The sequence below is a fragment of the Cricetulus griseus genome, chromosome 5 (genome assembly GCF_003668045.3).
Source record: "Cricetulus griseus strain 17A/GY chromosome 5, alternate assembly CriGri-PICRH-1.0, whole genome shotgun sequence".
Classification (NCBI taxonomy): Eukaryota; Metazoa; Chordata; class Mammalia; order Rodentia; family Cricetidae; genus Cricetulus; species Cricetulus griseus.
This window is the reverse complement of record NC_048598.1, coordinates 21,828,850-21,855,977: the sequence shown is the minus strand read 5'-3', so window position 1 is coordinate 21,855,977 and position 27,128 is coordinate 21,828,850. Positions and strand designations below refer to the sequence as shown.

General features: G+C 44.3%; 1 protein-coding gene and 1 non-coding gene across 2 annotated transcripts; one reads left to right on the top strand and one right to left on the bottom strand.

Moving 5' to 3' along the window:
* The first annotated feature begins 395 nt into the window (after positions 1-395).
* On the top strand, positions 396-21,498 carry LOC103161892 (low affinity immunoglobulin gamma Fc region receptor IV). The gene is made up of 6 exons (XM_035445809.1): positions 396-444; positions 13,705-13,725; positions 14,052-14,306; positions 17,540-17,797; positions 20,948-21,122; positions 21,295-21,498. The coding sequence occupies exons 1-6, from the start codon at positions 396-398 to the stop codon at positions 21,362-21,364; spliced, it is 828 nt and encodes a 275-aa protein (XP_035301700.1). The 3' UTR covers positions 21,365-21,498.
* Positions 21,499-25,084: 3,586 nt separating this feature from the next.
* Trnan-guu lies at positions 25,085-25,158 on the bottom strand. Its single transcript has one exon. It is a non-coding gene; the product is annotated as a tRNA-Asn (tRNA).
* Positions 25,159-27,128: the final 1,970 nt, after the last annotated feature.

Genomic DNA, 27,128 nt, shown 5'->3' with positions numbered 1-27,128 from the left:
GTTTTATTATTTTTATTAGTGTGTGTGCATGCACCTGTGAAAGTTTGAGGGCAACTTGCTGGAACTGGTTCTCTCCTTCCACTGTGTGGGGTCCCAGTGATCAAACTCATGTCTGCAGGCCTGGTCACAAACTCCATTCTCTGGCCCTAAGTTTTTCCTTCCTTCTTCCCCCGACACCTTCCTTTTTTGAGACAAGGTTTCTATGTAACCCTGGCTGACCTGGAACTCTCTCTGGAGACCAAGCTAGCCTCAAACTCACAGAGATCCACCTGCCTCTGCCTCCCTAGTGCTGGGATCAGAGATGTGCCCAGCTCAAGATATTTTAATAAAGGGCTTAAGTGCTGGGGTTAACAGAAAGGAAGATATTCAGGGAAAGAAAATGAGACGCACCTAAGATGTCGGTATGGACTTCTCGGAAAGCTGCAGAAGACAATGACACCTCACGTATGAATATGTGCTCCTCAAAGAAGAGTCACAGTCAAGTGTTTAGGATCCATCAAGTGTGCCAATCAGATTACATCTCAAGAGGTGGCGAGAAGTGCACCCACCTCTTCTTTTACTGAGTGAGATTCAAGGGTCGTTCTGGAGTCATCTTGTTCCGAGTTATAATCTGATAAAAAACAAACCCAGAAGCCATTAGGATTGTATAAGGATTTGGGGCATGCCCTTTCCTATAAATGAGATTTCCGGTAGAATACCTAGAAACCCGTAGGCTTGTGGCTGGGAGGGAGGAGTGTGGCTGTAAGCTGCACTGGAATTCTTGGTTCTTTGCTAGTGAGCAGCTTCAGGTTATGGGGATTTTCCCTTCTCATCTTCTCTAATGTTTCCCTGTCTTTCTAGCTTGCCTCAAATTGCAGGATGCGCTAATTAAAACAAAGCAGTACTTCCATTTCCTTTTTTTTTTTTTTTTTTTTTTTGAGATAGGGTTTCTCTGTGTAGCTCTGGCTGTCCTGGCACTCACTCGGTAAACCAGACTGCCTCTAACTCTCACTGCCTGCTAGGATTAAAGGTTTGCACCACCACGAAAAGGCTTCCATTTTAGTTTCAAGAACTAAGTCTTCATTTCCCTGTCCCTCTGACTATTTTGCATCTGAGTAAAAGCAAGAATTCCATTTTTATAACTAATTTTTGCATGTTAAAGTCTTGCTTTGCTGACTCTTTTGCCTGTCCAGTGTTGCCTAACAGCCTTCATTTGGATTTTCAGGAAAGAGAGAATACCACTTTCTATACTGTCTAAAAATTATCAATGATGTCAGTAGTGTAGAGACAAGGAGGCCTAGCCCCCTCACTATGTCACCCACAGCATCCCCAAAAGCTCGATTAATCTTTTAGAAATCTTGACTTGAGTCTAATAGAGGATTCAAGGCTTTGGCCCAGGCAACAATTTCAGGAATAGTCAGTAGGAAGCAGAGTCAGAGTCTAGCAAAGAAAGTTTAACATAGACTTTAGCATAAGGGTTAAGAGGAAGGGAGGAGGCACAGAAGCCACAAGACACATTTGAAAGCATGAGTGTGGGGTTGCCTGGGAGTCCTTCCTCATCTTCACAATACTCCACTATACCATTTTGGTGGGTTTTGAAGCTACTATCTTAAAGGTCTGCTAAATGAGATCTCTGGAAGACAGGATACGGGGTGGAGAGGCTGACAGGATTGCACTCAAAACAGAAGAGTCTGGCTTGCCTGAATACATGGTGAGAAGACATCTTTACTGTAAGCAAAGTTAACAGTCTTGGTTGACAGTCTCAGGAAATGTCAAAGGAATGTAGCCTTGGAACCCAAGGTCATATGCATACAGTCCTTAAACCTAGTTCACTGCTATTTTAAAACAACGTATCTCCTCATAAAGGAATATTTTTTTTTCTGTTGACATCCTTCACAGCTAATGTTCATTGTACTGGAGTTACTGCTTCTCAGTTGACAGGGGGCTTCAGACTCCTTTCCCATCATATGTCCCCTTAATTTTTCCCATCTTTCTGGTCTACCTCAACTGGAAGCCAATAGAACAGAGTGGCTGGTGAGAGCTGGATACATCTAACCTAATTACCTAACTTTATGAATGAGGAACAGACTTAGAGAAGGGAAGTAGTTTGATGCCCCATGAGACTGAAACCAAAACCTGGATTTCCTTCCTTCTAGACCCGAATTCTTCTCATAACAAAGGGCTCCACCAGCTCTTCTGTTTTGAAACCTTAAAATTTTGGCTGTTTGAAAGAAATGGTAAATGCTTCAGGAAACCAGTTTAAACATTATATAGTTATAGACCAGCATGGAACTATCACATGGTGCCCATAGATACAGCCTTCCTTTCTCTCTCTCTCTCTCTCTCTCTCTCTCTCTCTCTCTCTCTCTCGCTCTCGCTCTCGCTCTCGCTCTTTCTTTCTTTCTTTCTTTCTTTCTTTCTTTCTTTCTTTCTTATGAATCAGTTAAAAGGTAAAACCAACTTTTAAAAAACATATTTATTTTAAAAAGTGTTTAACCTTCATTTTTTTTAATTTTATGTGAATAGGTCTTTTTGCTTGCATGTATATATGTGCAATGTGGACATGCAGTGTCTGTGGATGTCAGAAGAGGACCTCGGACCACTGGGGACTGGAGTTATAGACAGTTGTGAGTCACTATGTGGGTGCAGGGAATCAAACCCAGGTCCTCTAGAACATCAGCCAGTGCTCTTAATAGTTAAACCATCTCTCCAGCCTCCTAAAACTAACTTTAAAAAAATTATTTTTTAGGATCTGGAGAGATGGCTCAGCACTTAAGAGCATGTACTGCTCTTGCAGAAAACCCAAGTTTTGTTCCCAAGACCCACATCTGGTGGCTCACAACTGCCTAAATTCCGTCTCCTGGGGATCTGATCCCTCTGGCTTCTGAGGGCACCTGCACTCACATTCACAGTTATACACACTCATCAAACACACACACACACACACACACACACACACACACACACACACACACACAATTTAAAATGATAGAAATAAGTATATGGAGGCTGGAGAGATGACTCAGCAATTAAGAGCACTGGCTTCTCTTCCAAAGGTCCTGAGTTCAAGTCTCACGTGGTGGCTCAAATCATCTATAATATCTGATGCCTTCTCCTGGCATGCAGATAGATATACATGCCGAGTACTCATACATAACATATAAACAGATAAAATATTTTTAAAAAGAAATAAATATACATCTTAAGCTTTTTAAAAATTGCTTTGTAATTTGAGCAGAGTGTAGCAAGTCTTTCTCTGTATCACCAGAGCTCCCAAATAATGACACAGAGACTTCTTATTAATTATGAAAGCTCGGACTTTAGCTTAGGCTTGTATCAACTAACTCTTATAACCATATTAATCTATGTTCCGCCATGTGGTGCTGCCTCTCTTCCATGTTGCCCCTCTTGTTTACTCTCCATGTCTGGCTGGTCACTCAGCCTTTCTTTTCCCAGCGTCTTCTCTGCCCCTGGAAGCTCCGCCTAACCTCTTCCTGCCTAGCTATTGGCCGTTCAGCTCTTTATTTAACCAGTCACATCTTCACACATGCTGAGCCTCAGGCCCTATGTGGATTGCCCACCCACCAAGTTGGAGGACGTATGTAGTTGGACTTTCCTTTGGGCTGCCAGCTCACAAATAACAACACAGAGCCTTTTGTGGCAGTTGTTGTTTCCCAAGACAGGGTTTCTCTGTATAGTCCTGGCTGTCCTGGAACTTGCTCTGTGGACGGGGCTGACCTCAAACTCACAGAGATCTGCCTGCCTCTGCCTCCTGTGTGCTGGGATTAAATGAGTAGTTGCTCAGGAAATATCTATATATGTCATGGATTCCTTCAGCCAAAGGCAACAGCCCAGCTGCTTAAGCAATCAGAAGAAGTACTTCAAACTGAAAACATCTGAATTAGGTGCCCAGAAGCTCATGGGGTCACCAAAAACACATTCTGCTCCCCCCCATTTGTCTAGCCTTGATTTTTTTTTTTTTTTTTGCCTTTGACTTTAATCTTGTTGTCTTTGAAATCCCAGGCCAAGTGCATGCAAATATGCCATCACTCAGCTACATCTCAAGGCCCTTGGATTTGGGAGGCATACTCTCATTATGTAGTCCATACTGGCGTGGAACTCATGGTCCTCCAAAGGGCGAGGATTACAGGTGTGTTCCATCACAAACCCAGCCTCAGAGTCTCAACAAAGGCTTCCAGCCCAATTTGAAAGAAAATTAACACTTCTCCATGCCCAGTAGAAGAAAGCTGCTCTCTCCCAAACATAGCATGCCCTCTACCTGGATGATCTGATTAGGACAATGATCCCCTTTCTTCCAAATGCCTAACAAAAGTCAAAAGAACTAGACATTCCCCCAAGGGGTTTAGGTCAGCGAGGATCCACCCGTCCAGATGAGGATAGAGTAAACTATTGGGTAAAGACAAGATTGTACTAGGAGGGAGGAAGATAGGGAATTAGTCAGATTCTGTTGAATCAAGTGAGTTACAGAATTGTTGAATTGGAAAGAAAGCTGAAATTATTATAGATTCAAATTCAACAAATCTATGTTTCCTATACATGATAGCATTGTTCTGTAACTGAGCTAAGAGTGTCTCCTTGCTGCTCTAATCTTAGGCAGACTTCTACATGGGGAAGGGAACACATTGGTAATATCTGACTTTCTTCTTTCTAGTTAGTATCAGCTACTTCCTTCTATAACTTTTCTTGGAAAAGAATGAAAGTTCTTCCCTTCCTTTTATATTCCTGTCTCCCATACATAACTATAGGCCCTTTTCCACTCTAAAGAATTGCATATTAACCACCCCAATCCTAAAAGATGGAGAAATTTTAAACAATTATTAGTTGATAGCTGTGGCCATTTTTTTAAAAATGCATATGAGTGTCACATGCAGATCTCTGTGATGTCCAGGTCAGGGCTACACAGTGAGACCCAGTCTCAAAAAGACTGAAAATAATCTTACACATTTTCCATCAAGAGATGGGATCCCCGCCCTGTCTTTCTGAGACAGACTTTCTCTATGTAGCTTGGGCTGTTCTGAAACTCACTCTGCAGACCAGGCTGGCCTCAAATTCAGAGATCTACCTGCCTCTGCCTCCCAAGTGCTGAGATTAAAGATGTTTGCCACCACCATCTGGCATTAGTTTTGTTTTGGGGGTTTTATTTATTTCTATTTTATGTGTATATAAGTGCTTGCTTGAATGTATCCTTGTGTAGCACATGCCTGCAGTGAGTACCCTTGGAGGCCAGAGAGAGCATTGGATCCCCCTGGGACTGGAGTTATAGATGGCCGTAGGCTGTCATGTGGAAGCTGGGAATTAAGCCTGGGTGTCAGAGGCCAGCCTTGGCGACCCCCCATGCCTAGCTAGCCACCAGCCAGTCTAGTATCCCACTCTCTTATCATAGGAGATTCCGGATACCTGCCTGTCCTCTGGAAGAGCAGCAAATGCTCGTAACACTGAACCATCTCTCCAGCTCCTGGGTAGACTGTTAGCTGTTCTGACCAATATAATGTAAAGCTATGTAATTTCCAAGCCTAGGTCATAAAGACCGTGTGAATGTACTGGAAGGATAGATTTATTTTTCTGGAACTTTTACTCTTAGAACTCTGAGCTCTCGTGTTAGAAGCTCAACCATCTCACACAGATGGCTCATGTAGGTTCTCCCGTTGATGTTCACAGCTGAGTCCAGACTTCAGGCTTTCCGGGTCTGGATACCAGACATAGTTGTGAAGAATCATCATGCAAATTCCAGACTCTACCTATCTGAGTCTTCTGAAAGGATGTCCCAGACACTGAGCAGTTTGAATGATGGGCCAACAGAATCCCTGAGCTCAACTATCAAAAAACAACATCTGGTGGCTCATTTTCAACATCTGGTGTCTTGCCAAGTATGGTAATCATTTAATTACCTTTAATTTGACACCTTTAATCCCAGCACTCAGGAGGCAGAAGCAGGTGGATCTCTGTGAGTTCGAGGCCAGACTGGTCTACAAAGCAAACTCCAGGACAGCCAAGACTGCACAGAGAAACAATTTCTCAAAAAAAAAAAAATTATCTCAAAGGTGCCTCATGCCAGCTTAGCTTCAGCTACAAATGGTCAGAAAACATTAGACTTCTGCTAATGACCGACACCACACCACCACTGACACAAAATCTTGTAGGATCTTCAAACCAGAAGTATGGAATAGAAAATTATCAACAGCCAAGCTTCCCTTCAAGGTCATGTGAAGATGAAGTTACTTTCCAGCCAGGTCTGACAGTCCTTTAGCTCCAAATAAACACACAGAGGCTTATATTAATTATATAATTATATACATTAATTATATAATTATATATTAATTATAAACTATTTGGCCAATGGCTAAGGCTTCTTATTGGCTACCTCTCTCTTAATTGTTAACCCATTTCTGTTAATCTATATATCTCCATGTGATACTGACTTACCGGAGAATATCTGGATGTCCTACCTTCCTGGTGGCTACATGGCATCTCTCCCTGGTGACTGCTTTCCTCCTCCCTCTTCCCAGAATTCTCCCGGTACTCTACCTATACTTCCTGCCTGGCTACTAGTCAATCAGCATGTATTCCTCAACCAATAAGAGAAACACATATTCACAGCATACAGAAGGACCACCCCCATCAGTCATGCACCTTACAAGCTTTAAAGGAAGCAGAATGTGAAAAGTATAGATGGACCTACACAAGGTTTTGGTTGAGAGAAAGACAAATATAAGTAAAAGAGGGAGAGCTTAGACCCAGTTGATGTGTAAGATTTTAGTCTCTGACCATGCATAACGACTGCTTTCACTGCTGACTCCCCAGTGCTCATACTCTGAAGCAGTGATCTTTGTTTCTCAAGTTATTGCTGTGTTAAGACACTAAGTTACATGGGAATAGATCACTGGGGACTGGAGAGATGGCTCAATGTTTAAGAGCACTTGCTGCTCTTCCAGAGGACCCAGGACCTCATGACTTCCTAACTTGGATGGTGTCCCTGAAGTCCCATACACCATCACTTACTATTTCCCATTAAGCTAAACAGCTTTAGAAAAGCTACAAGCCACATGACCTATAGGGCCCACAAGAGCCATAGGACCCATACGAGCCACAGGAGCCATTTTCACTGCCTTGCAAGGCAGTCAGAGAGGCTGTGAGTTTCCATGTGAGTCCTGGGACTTGGATCTAGGTGCCCTGAAAGAGCAGTCAGTGCTTTTAATCACTGGGCCATCTCTCCAGCCCCCTGAATCTTTCTTGTGCTAGTCATATCATAGTAGGACCCATCTTAATGACTTCGCTTTAATTAATAGCAGGCCACTTTAAAGCCCTGTCCCTGGTACAAGAGGCTCACTCAACACATTGACTTTGACATATGGATTTGGGGTAGATACAGTTTAGCCCATGACAGTACCCTAAAGTGGGGGAAAGGAGGACCTGTCCCCTTTGGTTTCTGTGTAGAAAGCAGCAGCCATGTTATAACACTGAAGAGTAGGGTTTCCCCAGAAGGGAACGAAATGATCACAGGAAGAGAGGTGAGGAGATCTGCACAGCCAGGACAAATGTCCACTATTCCTTCCCGACAGAGATTCTAAAGGGAGCAGGAGTCTACTAAAAGATCCCCCTCTTCAGCCGAAACTATCAAGCGTCTGTCCTTCAACTCTGACCTCTGAAACTGGGCTATGGCTAGCTCCCCGGTTGCAACACTGATGGAGCCCCATGTGCCCTTTCCAATTTTTCCGACCACTCCCTCATTGATGCTCTTCCTGCTTTCTCTTTTTGGGCCTCTTCTGCCCAAACTCGTCGGTTAGCCGTTCTTCCTTTTCTCGGAGTGTGAAAGTTTGTGCCAAGTTTCTCTCTTTGGCTCCCTCTCCTTCTCAACTCCACCTTCTTTTCCCTCACTGCCTCCCCCTTCTCTTCCCGGTTACTCTTTATAGTTGGACACAGGGACATTATAGATTTTATCCATACTCTATTGTGAGTTCTTTCCCCTATATGCTGGGAGGCTGACACGCTAGCAAGCACTCTGCAAATGAGCTGCATTTACCCTCGAAGGATTTCTGCAGGGGTCAGCATGGATCTTCCTAAATTAGAGGGGAAAGAGTGTGGATTTGCGTGTCGTCTTGGGGAAAAAACCTAAACTCTTCTCTAATGTTTAGAACATCAAACACGTGTGTCTCCTAGACTGTGTCGTCGGTCCTCACCTGCCTTCCGAGGTTCAGGGCTTCACGTCAAACCAATTTCTTGGCATCTTCACCTGATGCCTCAACTCAGCAACAGCAAAAGCTGAGAACACCATCCCGCTCCCTGGAGCTTCCTGCTCCTTTTGTACCTCTGGTGTCCATGGAAGAGGCTACCACCCTCCTAATCAGGAAGAAGGAAGGACTCGAGCCTCACCCAGGCCCTCCCTCTCCATCACCCCCAACGGCCAATCACTCACTCAAGTCTTGTCAGTTCTACCTTCCTGGCACCTCCCTTAGGTTCAATATTTACTTTTAAAACAGAAGATCTTTTGTGTTTGTTCGTTTGGTGAGACAGGGTCTCTCTATGTAACCCTGGCTGTTCTGCAACTCACTGTGTAGACCAGGCTGGTCTTGAACTCACAGGCCTACCTCTGCCTCCCAAGTGCTCAGACTAAAGGCGTTTGCCACCATACGTGGCAAAACAGAAGACCTTTGCAATATAAGGCTTACATGTCAACTAGATAGTTGTCACGGTCTGACTCATCGCTGGTCTTAATCTCTCTGCCCTGTAGCTCACTTTTCAGGCGATTAGAGTGCTTTCATAGTTTTCAAATATGACAAGGATTTTTTTTAAATTTTTTAAATGTATTTAGTTAGGGGGCTGGAGAGATTGCTCAATGGTTAAGAGCACTGGCTGCTTTAGTAGAAAACCTGTGTTCAGCTCCCAGCACCCACATAGCAGCTGGCAACCATCTCTAGCTCCAGTCCCAAGGGATCCCAGCTCCCTCTTCTGACCTCTACTGGCATGACACGCACACACACACAAAGGGACTACGGCCCCAAAATAATGACGTGGAGACTTAATATTTATTATGAAAGCTGGGCATTTAGCTTAGGTTTGTCCCCAACTAACTCTCACAACTTAGATTGACCTGTTTCTATGAATCTGCATCCTGCCACATGTAAATGCAACTCTCTCCATGTCAAGCAGACCTAGATTCATCCCAAGTTCCTCTCTCTGCTAGAAAGTCCTACCTAACCTCTCCTGCCTGGCTATTAAATGAGTCCCTACTAGGTGCCAGACCCTGGGCTGAGTATTGACAGTAGAGTCATAAAAAAAAAAACAGGCAGACCTCACACCCTCCAAGGCCTTACACTTTCACAAAGTGATGAGTCACACTGAAGCTCAAAGACCTAAGAGAGTTTCAGAGGTGTTGCCAGCTCTCACAATTTAAATGTGAAATGTCACCCACAAGCCTTTGGCCCCTAGCTGGTGGCACAGCCTTTAGGAGGTGAAGTCATGTACCTGAAGAAACAGGCTCACTGGGGGCAGGCCTCGAGGTTTATAGCCTCACCCTGGTTGCAGGCCCTCTGTCTTTGCCCTTTTCTCTGCCAAGCCATGAGTAGGTAAAGAGTCCCAGCTACATGTTCCCGTTGCCATGGTGCTGCCTGCAGACATATGGGCTCCACCATGATGGTCTGTATCCAGTGAAACTCTACACCAAAACAAATCCTTCAGTCATAGAGAAGAGAAAAAATGACTAATACAACTGAATCCAGAAAACTAAGGAAAGGCTCAACCACCCATATTCTACCCATAACCAACAGGTATGGCTCCACGTACCAAACCAATAACTCTGCCTGAATTGTTTCATTTGAATTTCACAACTCCTTGGAGTTAGTGCTATTATTACCAGACCCACTTTACAGATAAAGAAACTGAGACCTATGTGGGTTAAATAAATGGTGGAGTTGAGATTTGATCCCAGGCTCATTTGAGACCAGATAGATATCACCTGAACAAGAAGTCTGTGCTTCTCCTTTATCCGATGTGGTCCAGCTAGCACACGCTCTCCCGATAGACCCTTCACCTAAGTGGACCAGCCATTGCTTTGTCTGTGCATGTGTGGTGCTTCAGAAGCACCCTGGCAGTCTTTAGAGCACTTAAGATTCTTGCCTGGTGGTGTCTCTCTGGGAATCTATAAATGTTGTGGAATTACAACCGATTCACTTCTATAACCTCAATAAATTGTGCTGTTCTTTGCATTCTAGTGCTGAAGAGGAAATGAGGGAGAAGGAAGAGAAGAATGAGAGGGGAAGAGGAAGGAGAAAAACAAAAGGTGAAGATACTCGAGTTCACCCAAAGATTCTCTGTAAGATTCTCTGTATCCCAATTGCACCAGGCTTCTCTGTAAGAACCTTGATCCTCCCCACTGTCAAATCAATCCTAGCAACACCCCCAATAACTTTCCATTGAAGGGCTACTCAATGAACACCCATAAAATCCCTCTGGATGCTTCTTGCCTATGATAATTTGAATGAGAATGGACCCTGTAGGCTCCCGTATTTGAATACTTGAGCTTCAGTTGGTGGAACTGTTTAGGAAGGATTAGGGGTGTGTCCTTGTTGGAGGAGGTGTGTCACTGGAGGTGAGCTTTGAGGTTTCAAAAGTCTATGCCATTCCCAGTGTTTCTCTCTGCCTCCTACCCACAGATAAGGATGTAAACTCTCAGCTGCTTCTCCAGTGCCATGCCTGCCTGCTCTCATGATGGTCATGGGCTTACCCACTGAATCTCCAAGCCCCAATAACCTTTCTTCCATAGGTTACCTTGGTCATGGTATCTTATCATGACAATAAAAAGTAACAGGGCATGATCCATCTTGGGCCTCTTTCTCTTCTCCTGTGTGCTCTCTCCTCTCTTTCCTATCTAGCTATGCCTATGCTACTAACAACTTTTTTGAGGACCATGCAGAAAAGATGAGTCAGATACAAAACTGAAACTCAAAGAATGAAAACTAAAGGGGAGCCTTACACCACAAGTTAAACAGCAGAAAGCCACCAGGAAATTGAAGAACAGAAAATGCCTGTGAACACATACCCTTTACCTTACAGACTGTCCACAGGCCAATAGGATTTTTTTTTCTGTCTTAGGTTTTCTAGACAAGCATCAAATTACTATAGCCAAGAGCTTTAAGTTCCCAGATCCCCAGTTATGTTTTACACAATATGAATTTATTGAGCAATATTCGAATTGCTTTCTGGATCATGCCCTTTGTCTGCCTTCATCAGACATCTAATCCATGGGCCAGTTAGGGCGGGGCTGCTCCAAGAATATGAGTAGGATTGGATGGTGATGGGCAAAAGTCAACTAGCAAGCAAAACAAAGCAAAAGTAAAACCTGAGAAGTGATTTTCATGATTCTGGAGTCAAGAGGACAATGGTCCAAAGCAGTGGTCAGCGGGTCTCCTTGGCAGCCCCTACTCCACTCAGCCCCTGCTGAGCCTCATTTGTCCTACTTGAGTTGCTCACCCAAGTCAGGTGAGAGCGTCCCAGGAACCCATTGGGGGAACAACGCTACCAAACAGAGTCATTTGATTTCTTTTGTCTGGGAGTTGAGTTGGTATGATTGTTAAACACTTAGCTTTGTTAAAGGGAGCTTGGGGGAGAAGAGTGTGTGACTATGATAGGGAGGAGGTGGGAATGAGAAGATGCTGACCAATTTTACCACTTCCTGTTCCTCCCCCCTCCATGTTTTCTGTTGAGGAAAACCTACACTCCGACCATTTGACCTATAGACCAGCCCAGCCCCAGAGAATGGTTAAAGACAAAAGTACCCTGAACTACTGTGGTGAGCACAGCCCCAGCCACATTAAAGCTGCCAGAAGGTGAGCAACCCCCTCTGCTACATGTTGCTGCCACCGCAATGTCCTGCCTTTTCACAGGTTTGACACACAGAGCCAAGTGGCTGTGGACCGGAACCTCTGGCACCCTTTGAAGCTCAGCAGAAAAAATTTCACTCAGAATGGTGTCAGAAAGATGGCGGTGTATCAACTAGGGATGCCTCTACGTCCTTCAGTCCTTTACTGGACACCTAACTTGACAGCAGCAACAATGGGCTCAGCACCAACAGCTGCTGTTTCATCCAGAAACCAGCTGCCAGGTCCCCACAACTCACTCGGTTTTTCCACAAAAGAAGTGTGCAGGCCGAGCTGGAGAGATGGCTCAGAGGTTAAGAGCACCAACTGCCCTTCCAGAGGTCCTGAGTTCAATTCCCAGCAACCACATGGTGGCTCACAACCATCCGTTATGAGATCTGGTGCCCTCTTCTGGTGTGCAGATATACATGGAAGAAGAATGTTGTATACATAATAAATAAATAAATCTTAAAAAAAAAGTGTGCATGCTTGGTGTACTGGCTGATTCCTTCGTACAGTCAATGGAATCATACAAAGGAAAAAACATGTTTAAGGAGTTCTTGTCCTCACCTTGCACTCTCACTTTTCTGCAATTCTCTCAGCCTCCCACTGTTTTCTCCTCTTTCCAGAACATTCCTTTCTTCCTCTGCGAGTTTCTTCAAAAACTCAAAACAACAACAACAACAAAAAGGGAATGTAGTGATCAAATTCACATAAGAAGTTGGTAACTCCTTTGGATTATGTATCCCAGGGTAGACATTTTGAGAGAAATTATAGATTAACATAATATTGACAAGAAATACTAATGCATTGAAAAGTTTAAATTACTATTTTATATGTAAATACATATTTATATTTTTTTTCATGTATGTGGTCAGACCCTGGGCTGGATGCAGGCCAGGCAAAGGAGTAATAAAGTCTGAGAGAGCCAAGAGATCCCTGGAACATGGCCCTCACTGTGAAGGCCAGAAGTACCCTCTGATAGAGTCTGTGTGTCCCCAGTGCTCAGCTGTGACACACAGAGAACAAGTGCCCCCCCCCTTTGGTATCTACTCTCCCTCCTGTCCCTGCCTTGCCACAGGGCTCACTTATCAGCGTTTACATTAGGAATCAGATGGTGTTTCTGGAAAAGGAAACTAGTGAGAGAGACCATGGGGGTTGGGAATGATGGACTTTGGGGAAAGGCTATTTACTTCCTCTCTTCTAGTCAAATAGGCCCCTTAAGGGTTCCGGATATCTGTGGTGACATTTTCTGTCTACTGCTGCAGCATGTGGCCGCTACTACTACCAACAGCTCTGCTACTCACAGGTAAGTGGGTCTCAGTCTAGATGAAGGCAAAGCTTATGATGGTCTGTGTTCAGCAGAGACCTCCCCCCTTGTCAGGTCAGGCACTATGGGCCCAGACTTAACCCCTAAGGCAGATTGTTAGAGTTATGCAACCCCTAGGCTCTGATCTGTGCTTCATCAGAAGCAGGCTGTGCCTTCACCCATCTGGGTTTCCATTTCCCTAAGTGTAAATTGAAGAGCAAGAACCAGGTGGTTCCTAAGATTTGTGCCTTCTGGTCTGACACCTCAGGTTTCCCTTTTTGTTTCTTCTCTTTCCAGGTAGGGTTTAGGTGTGAAGTTTCTGTGGCTTGATTTAGGGAAATGCAATCTTTATTTTTTTTTAACCTGACAGTTTGAATGAGGAACAGGATAAAGGAATCAGTATCAAAAAGGAGGATCTGAGTTTCCTGCGAGACAGGTCCGGGGCATTGGAGGAGAGAAGGAACCTGTGGGAGCAAAGGTGGAGGGAGCCACCCTGCTCAACATCTGATTCATGCTTTTGTTTTTTTTTTTTTTTCCTTGCAGTTTCCTCTGGCATTCGAGCTGGTGAGTTTGCTTTAGGGTCTTAGATTGATGGAGTGAGGTGCATACAAAGGCCACAGAAAATTGGGAAAGGATCTCTGTATGGTGTCTGGCATGTCTGGGGGAAGGGTAGGAGCAATTCCCTAATACAGTTGGGATCAGCCTGCGGCATCTCTGGCCTATTTTTCCCCAACAACAGAAAGGGTCAAAAATGGGGCTGAGGGCTTCCCTGCCTAGATGCCGTAAGAATGAGTCATAGACAGCCTGAGAACACTATGTGTTTGTTCACTTTTCCTGTGTTACCCTGAGTGTGCCAGTGAAGAGCTCGCTCATCTGTTTCTCCTCATCAGGTCTCCAAAAGGCTGTGGTGACCCTACACCCTGAATGGGTCAGGGTGCTCCAGGATGACAGTGTCACCCTCAGGTGCCAGGGTACCTACCCACCTGGGGACAATTCTACCAAGTGGTTCCATAATGGAAGCCTCACCTTACAACAAGATGCCAACTATTTAATTGGATCTGCCAAAGTTAAGGACAGTGGAGAGTATACGTGCCAGACAGCCCTCTCCATGCTCAGTGACCCAGTGAACCTAGAAGTCCATATAGGTGAGTTGAAGGGGGGGAAAGGGCCCTGAATTACTTGGGGAAAGCCCTATGGTTTGGGTTACTATGGAAGTGAGGTGATATGTGTCCCATCGGATGGGAACACAACCGTAATGCTAGCTGTAAGTGTGGAGTTGTCTACACACTCACCCTCTGCATTCATCATAGGACAGACATTGTGTCAATTAGCAGAATCCTGGTATCACAAGTGGGTAAGAGAACTCCGGCATAGGTCTTTCTCAGTATCCTTGAAATCATGTCAAATACTGTGAGTGTCCCTCTATTTACATGACTGTCCCATTTGTGCAATGTGAGTTGGTAGACAGGCCTGGAGGGAAGAAGGCAAAACCAAAGTGGCTCTACAGTAGGGTCCCATTAAACTAGGCTCCTTTGCCTCTAGCTATACCACCTAGCAACATGCCTCTCACTCTGCAGAGCTACAAGAAGGAATATCATTTGTCTTGTTGGGTGATGACTATCTAAGAGTAAATAAAGTGGAGAATTACTGAGAGGAAGCAATAGGAAAACTCAGTCTCAGGGCTGGGGAGGTGGCTCAGTAGTTTAGCAGATGCTTGCTGCTAAGCCTACTAAGCCTGAGTTCAGTTCCCAGAAGCCACAGGGCAGAAGAAAAGAACCCACTTCTGTAAGTTGTTCTTTGATCTCTATAAACCTGATACGGCGCGCGCACGCGCACACACACACACACACACACACACACACACACACACACACACACAACGGTTCATGTGCACTCACACACATGCACACATGTACATTTTTTAAAAAGAAAAAACAAGGATGTGGCATGGTGGCTCATGCTTTTAATACTAGTACTCATGAGGCAGAGACAAGAGGATCTCTGCGATTTTGAGGCCAGCCTGGTCTACATAGTAAGTTCCAGAACATCCAAAGCTACATAGTGAGACCCTGACTTAAAAAGCTTCTTTAAAAAAGGGGGGGGGGCGAGGGAGGAAAGGAAAGGGATCTCTTTGATTTTGTTCTAGAAATGAGGCTGCAACTGTGAGCATTAAATTCACCAGGAAAACCCAGATTCTCCTTTAGGACCAATTTCACTAACACCCATGCTCTGTACCTTCTTTGGGTAGTTTTTATTTATTTATTTATTCTAATCTCATTGGCTCCAAGGTCCCTTTCTCTTAGCCCATTATAGAATTTACCACACTGCAGTACAATGAATACTTCAGAGTCTATGTATTTCTAAGTCCTAGACTGTAGGTTCTGTGAGGTTAAGAGACATACACCTTAGTCATCTGAAAATTCCCAGTGTATAATGTATGTCGCATGTTGGTTGAATAAATATGTGTGTGTGTGTGCTTATTAGTTTTGTTCACAGCAAGATAAATACAACAGGAATATTCCCCCAGCCATTGTAGTGAAGCTTACCTGTGACCGCAGCTCTTGGGAGGCAGAGTTGGAGGATCAAGGGGCATGAGACCATTCTTGGCTGTATAAAATAAGCTCAAGGCAACCTTGACTACCTAAGACCCTGTCTCACGAAACAATAAACACACTATTTTAATAAAAGAACGTTACCCTAAACACCAAGCTATATCCACATCAGTCACAATCTTAATGCTAATCACAATGCATTACTTAGGTGAAAAAGAAGCTAAATAGACACGGGGTAATTTTGATAACCAATATATCTTGTTTATTTATAGTTTTTGTTTGTGGCATTTCTTCCTATTTTTCTTTAATAGTAAGCACCATGTAGTTCAGAGTTGCCTGGAACTCACTATGTAGTCTAATTGAGCCTTAAACACCTGTTTTTCTTGCTTCTGCTTCTGCTTCTGTATACTCTCTTTGCTGATAAAGACCTACCTTATTAAATATTAGAAGTTGCCCTCTGCACGGGGCAGTGGTGGTGCACACCTTTAATCCCAGTGCTCGGGGAGGCAGAGGCAAGCAGATTTCTGTGAGTTCCAGGCCAGTCTGCTCTACACAGTGAGGCCAGGATGAACTCCAAAGCTACACTGAGAAACTCTGTCTCAGAAAAAAAATAAAGAAAGAAATTGCCCTCTGTTTGGCAAGTCTTCCTGGTAAAGAATCTCCACCAAAACGCTCTACCGATTTTGTTTAGTACTGGGCAGTAAAATTTAAAAGCCACCAGATATTCTTACTATAAACATCATTAGGGTTGCATTTCAAAAATCAATAAGAAGTAAAATATTTTAATGCCCTCTGGTTCTACTCCCCCAGGGAAAACTCATGTTAATCTTCAAAAAACACGCCGTTCTTTTGCTGTGCACCTGGCATTATCCATTAATATTTGCACCTGCTATTGATACTTATCCAACATGTAATTTTCCCCCCAAATCCCCTCCGGTCTTGACGTCACATTCTCTCTGTGGAGTCTGATTTACTTGAGGTGACTGTGAGAGCAGGCATCCTGATGGTCATTTTCCTCTTGAAAGCCATGCTCAGTCACGGTCTACCTGAGGCTCCGTGGGCCGTCAGAAACCAGAGATGACCGTGACAGCCAACGTTCACCTCTTCCTGCTTCCTCGTCTTCCCTTCCTCCCTTCCTTCCTCCACTACCCTCCTTCTGGCTTTTACTCTGAGGGCTCTCACATTTTTGCAATCCCTTCCATGGACACTAGGCTCCTCAATGTTGACTCAGAAAGGGTCTCTCAATATCTGTAACTGCCTGTCTTTTGAAATCTAACCTTTTTTTTTGTTTTTTTAAAGCGGAGAAAGCACCCCCCCACCCCCGTCCCGAGACAGGGTTTCCCTGTGTAACAGCTCTGGCTCTACAGGAACTCACTTTGTAGACCAGGCTTGCCTGGAACTCACAGAGATCTTCCTGCCTCTGCTTCCTGAGTGCTGAGACCAAAGGCGAACGCCACCTCTGCCAGGCTAGAAAGCCATTTTTAAATGTAATTTTTACCCTTTGGTTTAGAAAAACTGTGAGCCCTTATAACCTGACAAATCAAATGTAAGCCCAGCACATAGGGATCCTGCAGACACCCTCAACTTAGCTTCTCACCTCTCTCTCTCTCTCTCTCTCTCTCTCTCTCTCTCTCTCTCTCTCTCTCTCTCTCTCTGTGTGTGTGTGTGTGTGTGTGTGTGTGTGTGTGTGTGTGTGTGTGTGTCTTTTCTCCCTTTCCTCAGTCTGATTCCGTTGCATCCAGGATCGAGCGGCTCAGAGCTTCCCCTTCAGAAGAGATTTGCGCTCAGAGTTGGCCCCCCGGCTCTAAGACCCCTCTGTCTTTCAGGCTGGCTGTTGCTTCAGACCACTCAGCGACCTGTGTTCCGGGAGGGGGACCCCATTCGGCTGAATTGCCACAGCTGGAGAAACACACCCGTATATAAGGTCACCTATTTACAGAACGGCAAAGGCAAGAAGTATTTCCATAAGAATTCTGAACTCCACATTCCAAACGCTACTCAAAATCACAGTGGCTCCTACTTCTGCAGAGGGATCATTGGACGAAACAACAAGTCTTCAGAGACCTTGAGAATCACTGTAGGAGGTGAGAGCGAGCTCTTCAGAATCTTTTACAATGCGCTAGGGTTTATTATTATCATTGTTATTATTGCTATTATTATTATCATTATTACTACTGAGTTTCTATATTATTATTTATTATCACTACTGTTACTTATTGTGTGTGTGTGTGTGTGTGTGTGTGTGTGTGTGCACTTGTGTGCTTGTCTGTGTGCAAATGCCACAATGAGCTTGTGGAGGAGGCCAGAAGACAACTTTAGGAGTCAGTTCTCTTATTCCACCACATGAGTCCTGGGAATTGATGAACTAACGAAGGGGGACAGGATTGCAGCAAGAGCCTTTGCTGGCCTTCTCCCGTTTTTGTTTAATCTTAATCTGGCAGAGATAAGGAGGACCTATTGCACTCTCAAAGGGTGTCTTAGCTACTTTTATATTGCCGAGAAGACTCACCATGACCAAGGACACTTATAAAAGAAAGCATTTAGCTGGAGGTTGGCTTACAGTTTCAAAGGTGGTCCACGCCCTCCATGATGGGGAGCACGGCAGCAGGCGGGCATGGCATAAGAGTAGCAGCTGAGAGCTCATATCTCCTACACAAGCTGCCTTGCACAAAGCAGCCGAGAGCAGGAGAGACTCATCGTGGTGTGGGCTTTTGAAGCCCACCCCTGGAGATATACCTCCTCCAACAAGACCATATCTACTAATCCTTCCCAAAACAGTAGAACCTAAAGAAAAAAAGAAAAAGAAAAAAAATAGAAAATAAAAAAATTTAAAAAAATTAAAAACCAGTTCCACCAACTAGGGAGCAACAACTAGGCTCATTCAAATATATGTGCCTTTGGGGACCATTTTCATTCAAACCAACACAAAAGGTGGTAGAGGAAAGACCAAATGATGAGACAAACAAGTCAAATGTAAAATACTGGAGAATCTAAGTAGAAGACATATGAGAGTTCTTTATGGTATCAAGGTAAATTTGTTCATAGTTTAAAACTATATCAAAATTTAAAGTTAAGGGACTGGAGAGATGACTCAGCAGTTAAAAAACACTAGCTGCTCTTGGCAGAGGACCTAGGTTAAATTCCAGGCACCCACACAGTGTCTCACAAACATCCATAACTCCAGTTCTGTGGGATCTGATGCCTCTTCTTACCTGCCAGGGCACTGCATATACCCAGGCACACACACACTCGTAACAAATTAAATAAATATTTTTAAAAGTAGAAACTAAAATTAGAGTTGGGTTAGGTGTGGTGGCATTTGCCTTTAATCCCAGCACTGTAAGCTAGAGGCAAGTGGATCTCTATGAATTGGAGGTCAGCCTGGTCTACATAAGTGAGTTTCAGGCCAGCCAGGTCCACATAGTAAAAGATCCTGTTTCAAACAAACAAACAAACAAACAAACAAATGCAACTGGGCTGGAGAGCTAGCTTAGTTCATCTTAAAGTGCTTGCCTCTCAAACACCAAAGCCCTGGAGCCACAAAGCAATGTCAGGTGTGGTTAGCACACCAGTAATCCTGACACTGGGAAGGCAAAGAAGGCATCCTGGGGCATTCCTATTTACCCAAGTGGTAAACTCCAGGCTAATGAGAGACTCGTGGTTTGCTTTCTGTTGTTGTGATAAATGCCGTGACCAAAACAACTTGGAAGAAGTAAGGATTTATTTCAGCTTATACTTCTAGGTCATAGTTCATTGCTGAGGGAAATCACAGCAGAGATGCAAGCAAGAACTGAGGCAGAAACCATGGATGAACACTGCTTACTCCCTTGCTCTCTGGCTCATCTTGCTTGTTTTCCTATATAGCTTATCTGCCTAGGAATAGTGTTCTTATAGGCCTATCTGCCTAGGAATGGTGTTGCACACAGTGGGCTTGCCTTCCCACATCAATCATCAACCAAGACAATTTCTTACAGACATTCTGACTTGAGCAATTACTCAACTGAGGCTCCCTTTTCCCTGGTGACCCTAGGTTGTATCATATTGACAGTAAAACCTAACCAAAACATTGTCTAAAGGAAGTAAACAGAATTTCTTTCTTCCTTTTTTGTTTTCCAAGACAGAGTTTCTCTGTGTAGTACTGGCTACCCTAAAACTAGCTCTGTAGACCAGGCTGGCCTTGTACTCAGAGATCTGCCTGCCTCTGCCTCCCAAGTGCTGGGATTAAAGGTGTGCGCCACCACTGCCCATCTGTGAATAACTTTTTTGAGGCTAGCCAAGGTTGTCCTCTGATCTCCATCTGGATGCACACACAAACACATACACACAATTAAACTCAAATGCACTTGCTTATACCTATGCATACATACACAAGTGCGAACACACAGACACACAAATGCATGAGCATACAAACACACTCACACCACATCATAAAATTTTTAATTGAAAAATATTTAAACCCTGGGCTAGAGAGATTGCTCAGTGGTTAAGAGCACTGGCTGCTCTTCCAGAGGACCTGAGCTTGACTCCCAGCATCCACAGGGTGGCTCACAATTGTAACTCCAATTCCAGGGGATCCAACACTTTTGTCTAGCCTTTGTTGATACCAAGGATGAACCTGTTGCCCATACACATAAAATTAAAATTAATATGTTTAAATAAGGAAAATATTGAGTTGGACTTGGTGGCGCACATTTTTAATAGCAGCACTCAGGAAGCAGAGTCAGGTGGCTGTCTCTGAGTGTGAGGACAGTCTGGTTTACACATTGAGTTCCATACCGGCCACGGTTATATAGTGAGATGCTGTCTTTAAAAATTAACTGAAAGAAAGAAAGAAAGAAAGAAAGAAAGAAAGAAAGAAAGAAAGAAAGGAAGGAAGGGAAACAAAAATTACACTAAAATGCACAAATTATTCCACTTTCTAGACAACAGTAATATGACAACTTCGAAACTGTCATGTGACCCCTGTAGACAGTTACCTTGCCAAACATCCCCTGTTGAGTCACCATCCAACAAGCAGAAGCGGTGACTAAGCGTTTGGCCTGCTGAGCTCACTTAGGTTACACTAAAATGGAAATTCAGAGACAGAGTGAAGAACTTGTCCAGGCTCTCCCATCTATTCCTCCTACCTGATTCTTGGCAGGTGTCAGGAACACTGTCTGGTGGCATTGACCTCATTGTTTATTCCAAATCCTTAATGAGAGTCATCTTTCTCATCTCTCTATTTCTCCTACCAGATCTGACATCTCCATCCACCTTTCCACCGTGGCATCAAATCACTTTCTGCCTGTTGATAGGACTCTTGTTTACAATAGACACGGTGATGTATTTCTCCGTGCAGAAGGGTCTTCGAAGGTCAACGGCAGACTATGAGGAACCCGAGGTGCACTGGAGCAAGGAACCTGAGAATAAGTGAGTCTTTATTTCATGGGGTGATAAAAGCAATGAGGTGGTGCCTACAGGCCTCTCTGTGGACTTGCATCCTCATCATCTGCACTAGGCATCATGCCTTGAGCAGCAGGGGTAATACAAAGAAAGCACCCCCACACACACACCAATCGTTTTTCTCTTTTTATCTCCAAAGGACCATCTCAGAGGAAAAGCAAAGCTTCAGATCTTCAAGGGCCAACAGTGAAACACCAGAGAATAGGTAGCTGCCTTCCCGAGAAGTGATGCCTCAGAGTTTGATGCTTTCCCTGTCCCAAACACTCCCTCATTGCAAAGCAGCAGCCTGGGCTCTGGGTGGTGACTCTTTCTGTGCTTAACAACTGTTCCTAAGTAAACTTCTGTAGAAAAAAGAATGGCTGCATCTGTTCCTTCAGGCCTGGTTGCCGTCAGGGAAACCCCAGACTTCTTTCCAGAGTGTGGAAAGTCCTGGAGACCCAGGAAGTACAGCTGAACTGATGCGTAGACAGCTAAGAGTCTGGGGAGAGAGGTCTCACTCCTCTCTGAGCAGCCAGAGCCAGTTGATGATTTGGGGGTGGGGGGAGGAAGTCCCTTTCTTCCGTCTTGTAGGCTCTGTAAATTTCCCTTGTTCTGGTAAATAACCTACTGCGTGTTCTCATGCAAGTAACCCAAATTAAACTCAATGGGAAACAAACAAACAAGACATGAAAGAAAGTTGGAGAAGGACTTGTTCAGAAGAAGAGGGGCTTCAGTAGAGTGAGACGGGGTGAAAGAAGGTAGTGGGGAATGAGAATTGCCATTGCAACCCAGGCATCGGCCAACAAGGCAGCAATGACCATGAGTTGGTAAAGGGCATGGAGATGAACTTCTCCAGAGACAGTTCCAATGAATAGCATCTGCTTTATTGCATGTGAACAGCTACTTATATGGTGGAAACCTGCCGACTGTGGTTAGTACATTACCTTGGATTGCATAGCGAGCACTCATACCACCAGGGTCTCTAATAGAAAGAATCACATTAAAGGAGACATGGAGAGCATAAACAAGCCAGCACCCTCACATTACTTCAGAATTCAGTGTTCTTGAAAGGCTTAAAAATTAGCAAAGAAATATAGCCCAGATAAGGAAACTCTCCAAACGGAATGTAGGGTGGCCTAACCCAGAAATGGACTAAAGCCACTACTATGACTTAGTGCCTGGAATTTACCAGCCACAAGCAATTACTCCCTTACAAGGCCGTAAGATAACTGGGTACCAAGAATTCCCAGATGGCCGCTCTCCCCGAGGGGCTCATGAAGGAAACAGATTGCCCCACCAGCCAATGTGTCAATAATTAACAATTAAGGGTCCCTATGAAACAAAGAGATAGCTACCATTTGCTCAGGCAAGATAAGCACATCCTGAGGTCTGCAGGTTTTACAACTGGTGGGTCAGGAGGCTATCTGATTCCCAGGCCTCATCTCAAGACAAAGGGCCTCCTAGGAACCCATGACTCTGGTCACCTACTCAAGGGACAGAGAGTCGAGGCCCCTCCCTAAGCTTGTGGTTTTTGCCTTTAAAAACGCCTGTGCCTGGGGGGACAGGGCTGCTCTCTAGCCTGCATGCTTAGAGAGCCGGTTTGTACAAACGTCCACCTTTCATTAAAGCCTCTTGTTGTTTGCATCAAGTTTCCGCCTCCACATGGTTATTGGGGTGGTCACGGTCCTGGAGGCCTGAGCTTCTGGGGGTCTTACATTCTGATTTCTGGAGCAGTGTATGCCATGCTTCTTATTTAAAAATGCAGTATGCCAAGTAGGCTGGCCACCAGGCCATGCAGAGAATGACTAAAGTACATTAAAACATGTATGAAACTATCAAAGTATTTAGATTTATTCATTTATATGTGTATGAGTATTTTGCCTTCATGTATGTATGCACACCACGTATGTGCCTGGTGTTTTTAGAGGTCAGAGGAAGGAGTCAGATTCTCTTGAACGGAGTTGCAGATGGTTGTTAGCCACCATGTGGGTGCTGGGCACTGAGCCCAGTGCCTCTGCTAGAAGTGTTCTTCCATTGAGGCATCTCTCTAGCTCCACAGCATATATATATATATATATATATATATATATATATATATATTAAATTGTAAAGCGCAGGGGAGGGAGCTGGAGAGATGACTCATCAGTTAAGAGCATTTGCTGTTCTGGCAGAGGCCCTGGATTTGATTCCCAGACTACATGGGCTGGTTCACAACCCTCTAAGGTAACTCCAGCTCTAAGGGATCCCATACCTTCTTCTGACTTCCACTGGCACCAGACACCAAACACAAATGTGGCGTGCATATGTATGCAGGCAAAACACTTACACACATAAAATAAATCTAAAAAAGAAAGAAAGAGCAGAGGTGCCTAGGGCAGCCAGGGAGACATCACCATCTGAGCCCAGAGATAAGGTTATCTGTCTAGTCCAGGAGCCACGCACGACTAAGTGAGGGAGTAAGTTGCACGTGTGATATCAGCCTGAGTTGTTCTGAAGAGTCTCTACCAGAATTGGGATGGTCTCAGAGCATGTCATATTGAAATGTCTTTATGCATGGGCCTAGGGTATAGGTCAATTCTGGGCCACCACGGGGGTGGGGTGGGGTTGAAAAGAAAGCAGCAAATGACCCGAGTTGTGTTGAATGAGCAAATATGCAAGTTCCCAGAAAGGATAGCCATAAGGTGAAGACAGTTCTGTTGACCAAAGTTGTCTTAGTAAAAAATCAGAAATGGCACTGTGACTATAAAAATCCAGCTTTTCTGTTTCTATGACATGATTTTAGTCATATGCACTCCCCATTGTGCCTAAACATACGATGTTAAGTAGGAGAGTCTCTCCCACCAAACCAATTCAGGTTGGGTCAATTCTTCTGCTCTTCATTCCATGCACTTGAATAATAGAAACTATAAATTTGATTGTTGCCAGGGGTGGGGAGACAAGTTATTTTTCAGAGATGGAATATGTATAGCCCAGTGCAGGTTGAGGGTGGAAGGGTTCTGGGGTTGCTCCAAGCGTTTTTGGGGGAGAGATATATGTGTCATCGTCATTCAAACGGAGGAACTAGTCTAGTCTACCTATTGCTTTATAGCAAGAATGCGTCTACCTAAACCAAGACCAGGGTAGTAAAATGTCGCCTGTGCTTGCCTTCCTCGCCTGCAATGGGCCAGCAGTGAATGCGGGAGCTGCAAAGACCACATGAACAACTCAGTTTCATCCTGGGTCCAGAAGCTTCGGTTCTAGCGAGCAAAACAGGCAGGCGGCTAGTGGGGACGTGGAGGAAGTCTGCAGACAAGGTTGGTTCTGGGTGCAAGCATGAAAGGCGAAGTCTGCCAGGCAAGAAAGAAAGAAGTTGGAAGTCCAGGCCAAAGTATTAAAAGTCAAACTGAGTTTTGGAGGTGCGGTTCTTTGGGATCTAAAAGAGGCAGAAGGAGTGGGATGGGGGGATTCTGAGGCCACTCGCTATAAGGCCTTGCTGTCCCGGCTTAAAGAGATGGCGTCGCATGGCGCCAGGCATTGAAGGAGTTGACGCTGATCCGGGGCTTGGGTGCGGAGTTACCAGATTCTGGGGCCGCTGCCAGAGCCGAGAATTAAAGAACTGAGAAAGGGAACCCCTCGCGGTCCTAGCAGATGAGGTTGAGATTAAGGAGGAAATAGGGAGTGGCCAGGGAGGGATTCGGGAGCAAAGACACACTAAGGAAACCTAGGCAGTTTCCTCGGGACAGATGCACTGAACGTCCAAACTCCCACAAGAGGATCAGCTTTCCGATGTGATTTCAGCCGTGAAGCTGCAAGCTTAACCGCGAAAACAAGAGACCGCTGTCTCCAAAACACGTAGGTGGGGGAGTTTTTAACCACAGACACCGGGTTCCAGCGGGTTAGCTGAGGAAGTTAGCTTTGAGTTCCTAGACAGACAGATTTCAATAAAGTGAAATCCACAAAATACTCCTGCTCGTCCCTGGGTGGGCTCGAACCACCAACCTTTCGGTTAACAGCCGAACGCGCTAACCGATTGCGCCACAGAGACAGATGGTGTCTAAGGGTGCTGTCAAGTCAGTTCACTAAAGAATATATTGGTCGTCTCTATCTGCCAAAAGTTGAGATCGAAACTGGAGGCACCCTGCAGTAAAAACGGCAAAGGACACCGAGCCCACTTCGACAAGGAACGGGGCCGGGTTCTACCCACTGAGGCTGAGAATAGGAGAGCACAAGACGACGAACGAGCCAAGAGCCTTTGGGAAATCCAAAATGGATACTCTCTGAGTTTGGAAATTCAGTTGGTTTTGCTCAGAAACGTTGCTGATCTAGATAATTTACGTATGCAACTGTGCGTGCGTAAGTACTGGTTAATTAACTCTTTTTTTTTTTTTTTTTTTTTTTTTTTTTTTAGCATAACCACTAAGTTTCCAGGCATGTCTGGCAAAAAGTACTAAGGGTTCTCACAACAAAACAAGTCACACCAACTGTTTTGAAGTCAACTGGCACATTGAGTCACCCAAGCAAAACGGGAAATTTAAAAATTCGTGTAAGTCAAAGACGTTAACGGTGACACATCTGCAAACGAATGCCAAAGGGCACATTCTCCTTATTCTACTGCCTTCAGCTTAAGGGCTGGGGTCTAAGGAGCCGTTTTTCTGTGTTGCCCAGGTCTCAGGAGTTCCCTGGAGCCTCTCTCTGCGTCTGCTTCTGTAGCATCTTTCATTGATGCTGAGATTCAGTTTCAGTGCAGGTCAATAATTTCAAAGATTTCATACAAACATAGATACCTATGTGCAGAAATTAGACATGCATATTATTTTACATGCACATATGTTTTGTGATATCACACAGACACATGTTACTCGGTGTGTGTGTGTGTGTGTGTGTGTGTGTGTGTGTGTGTGTGTGTGTTACTACATGACCTTTCCATTGAAACTGTTTTTGCACTTTGTGGAGGTTTGAATGAGAATGGCCCACATAGGCTCATGCTTGATTCCAATTGGTGGAACTGTTTGGCAAGAATTAAGGTATGTGGCCTTGTTGGAGGTATGTGTCATTGGGAGCCAGTTTTGAGATTTCAAAGTCCTTTCCCAAATAGCTTTCTCTGGATTTTGTTTGTGAATCAGAATGTAAGCTCTCAGCTGTCGCTCCAGCGCCATGCCATGCCAAGGCAATGTATCAGGAATACAGTATACCCCACGACTTAACTACGCATTGCACTGTTTCATTAAGTCTTAACCTAATTTATGGGTGTCGTTCTAATAAATGGTTTTCATATAGTAGAGATTATATGAAGCCTTCATACGATATTTTAAAGGCCAAAAGTTGAAGGAGTAAATCCCAGAAAGAAGAGCCATATGAGAGACAGTCAATTCTGAAAAACAAAACAAAACCTCCTCTCAAATCCTTGTCTTCCCCCTGAACTGGACACAAGCTAAGGAGAAATTCTAGGGTAGCCAAGGTGAACTGTGTAGGTGAAAGACTGAGAATAACAAGCAAAGATTACAAATGTTATCACCACAGACGACAGAAAAACACTGGAAACAGCATAAATGTTCAAAACTAAGGAATGTAATCAAGAAACTATGATGTATTCCCCAATAAAATGATGGAAAGCCTGTTTTAGGCTAGTATTTAATAACTGTAGAAATAGAATAATTCTAAGTAAAAAGTCAAGCAGGTTTTGTTTTTGTTTTTGTTTTTTGTTTTGTTTTGTTTTCTAAAAATCATTTGTCCAAACTCATGCAATGCACAACCCTGACCAAACTGGGAAACTCTGTCTTTGGGCACTTATGATGTGTCAGTATAGTTCACCAACTAACAAGTCTATCACTCTGGTGCCAGCTAGTGCTAGTAGGAGTCTATACACGTGTGAGTATAGAAAATCTCTGTAATCCCCTCTAACTTCACTATGAACCCAAGGCAGCTAGCTCTAAAAATTAGTCTTATCAAAGAGCAAGCAATATGCACAGTTTTATCCCAACTTTATTCTCAAAATATCACACACACACACACACA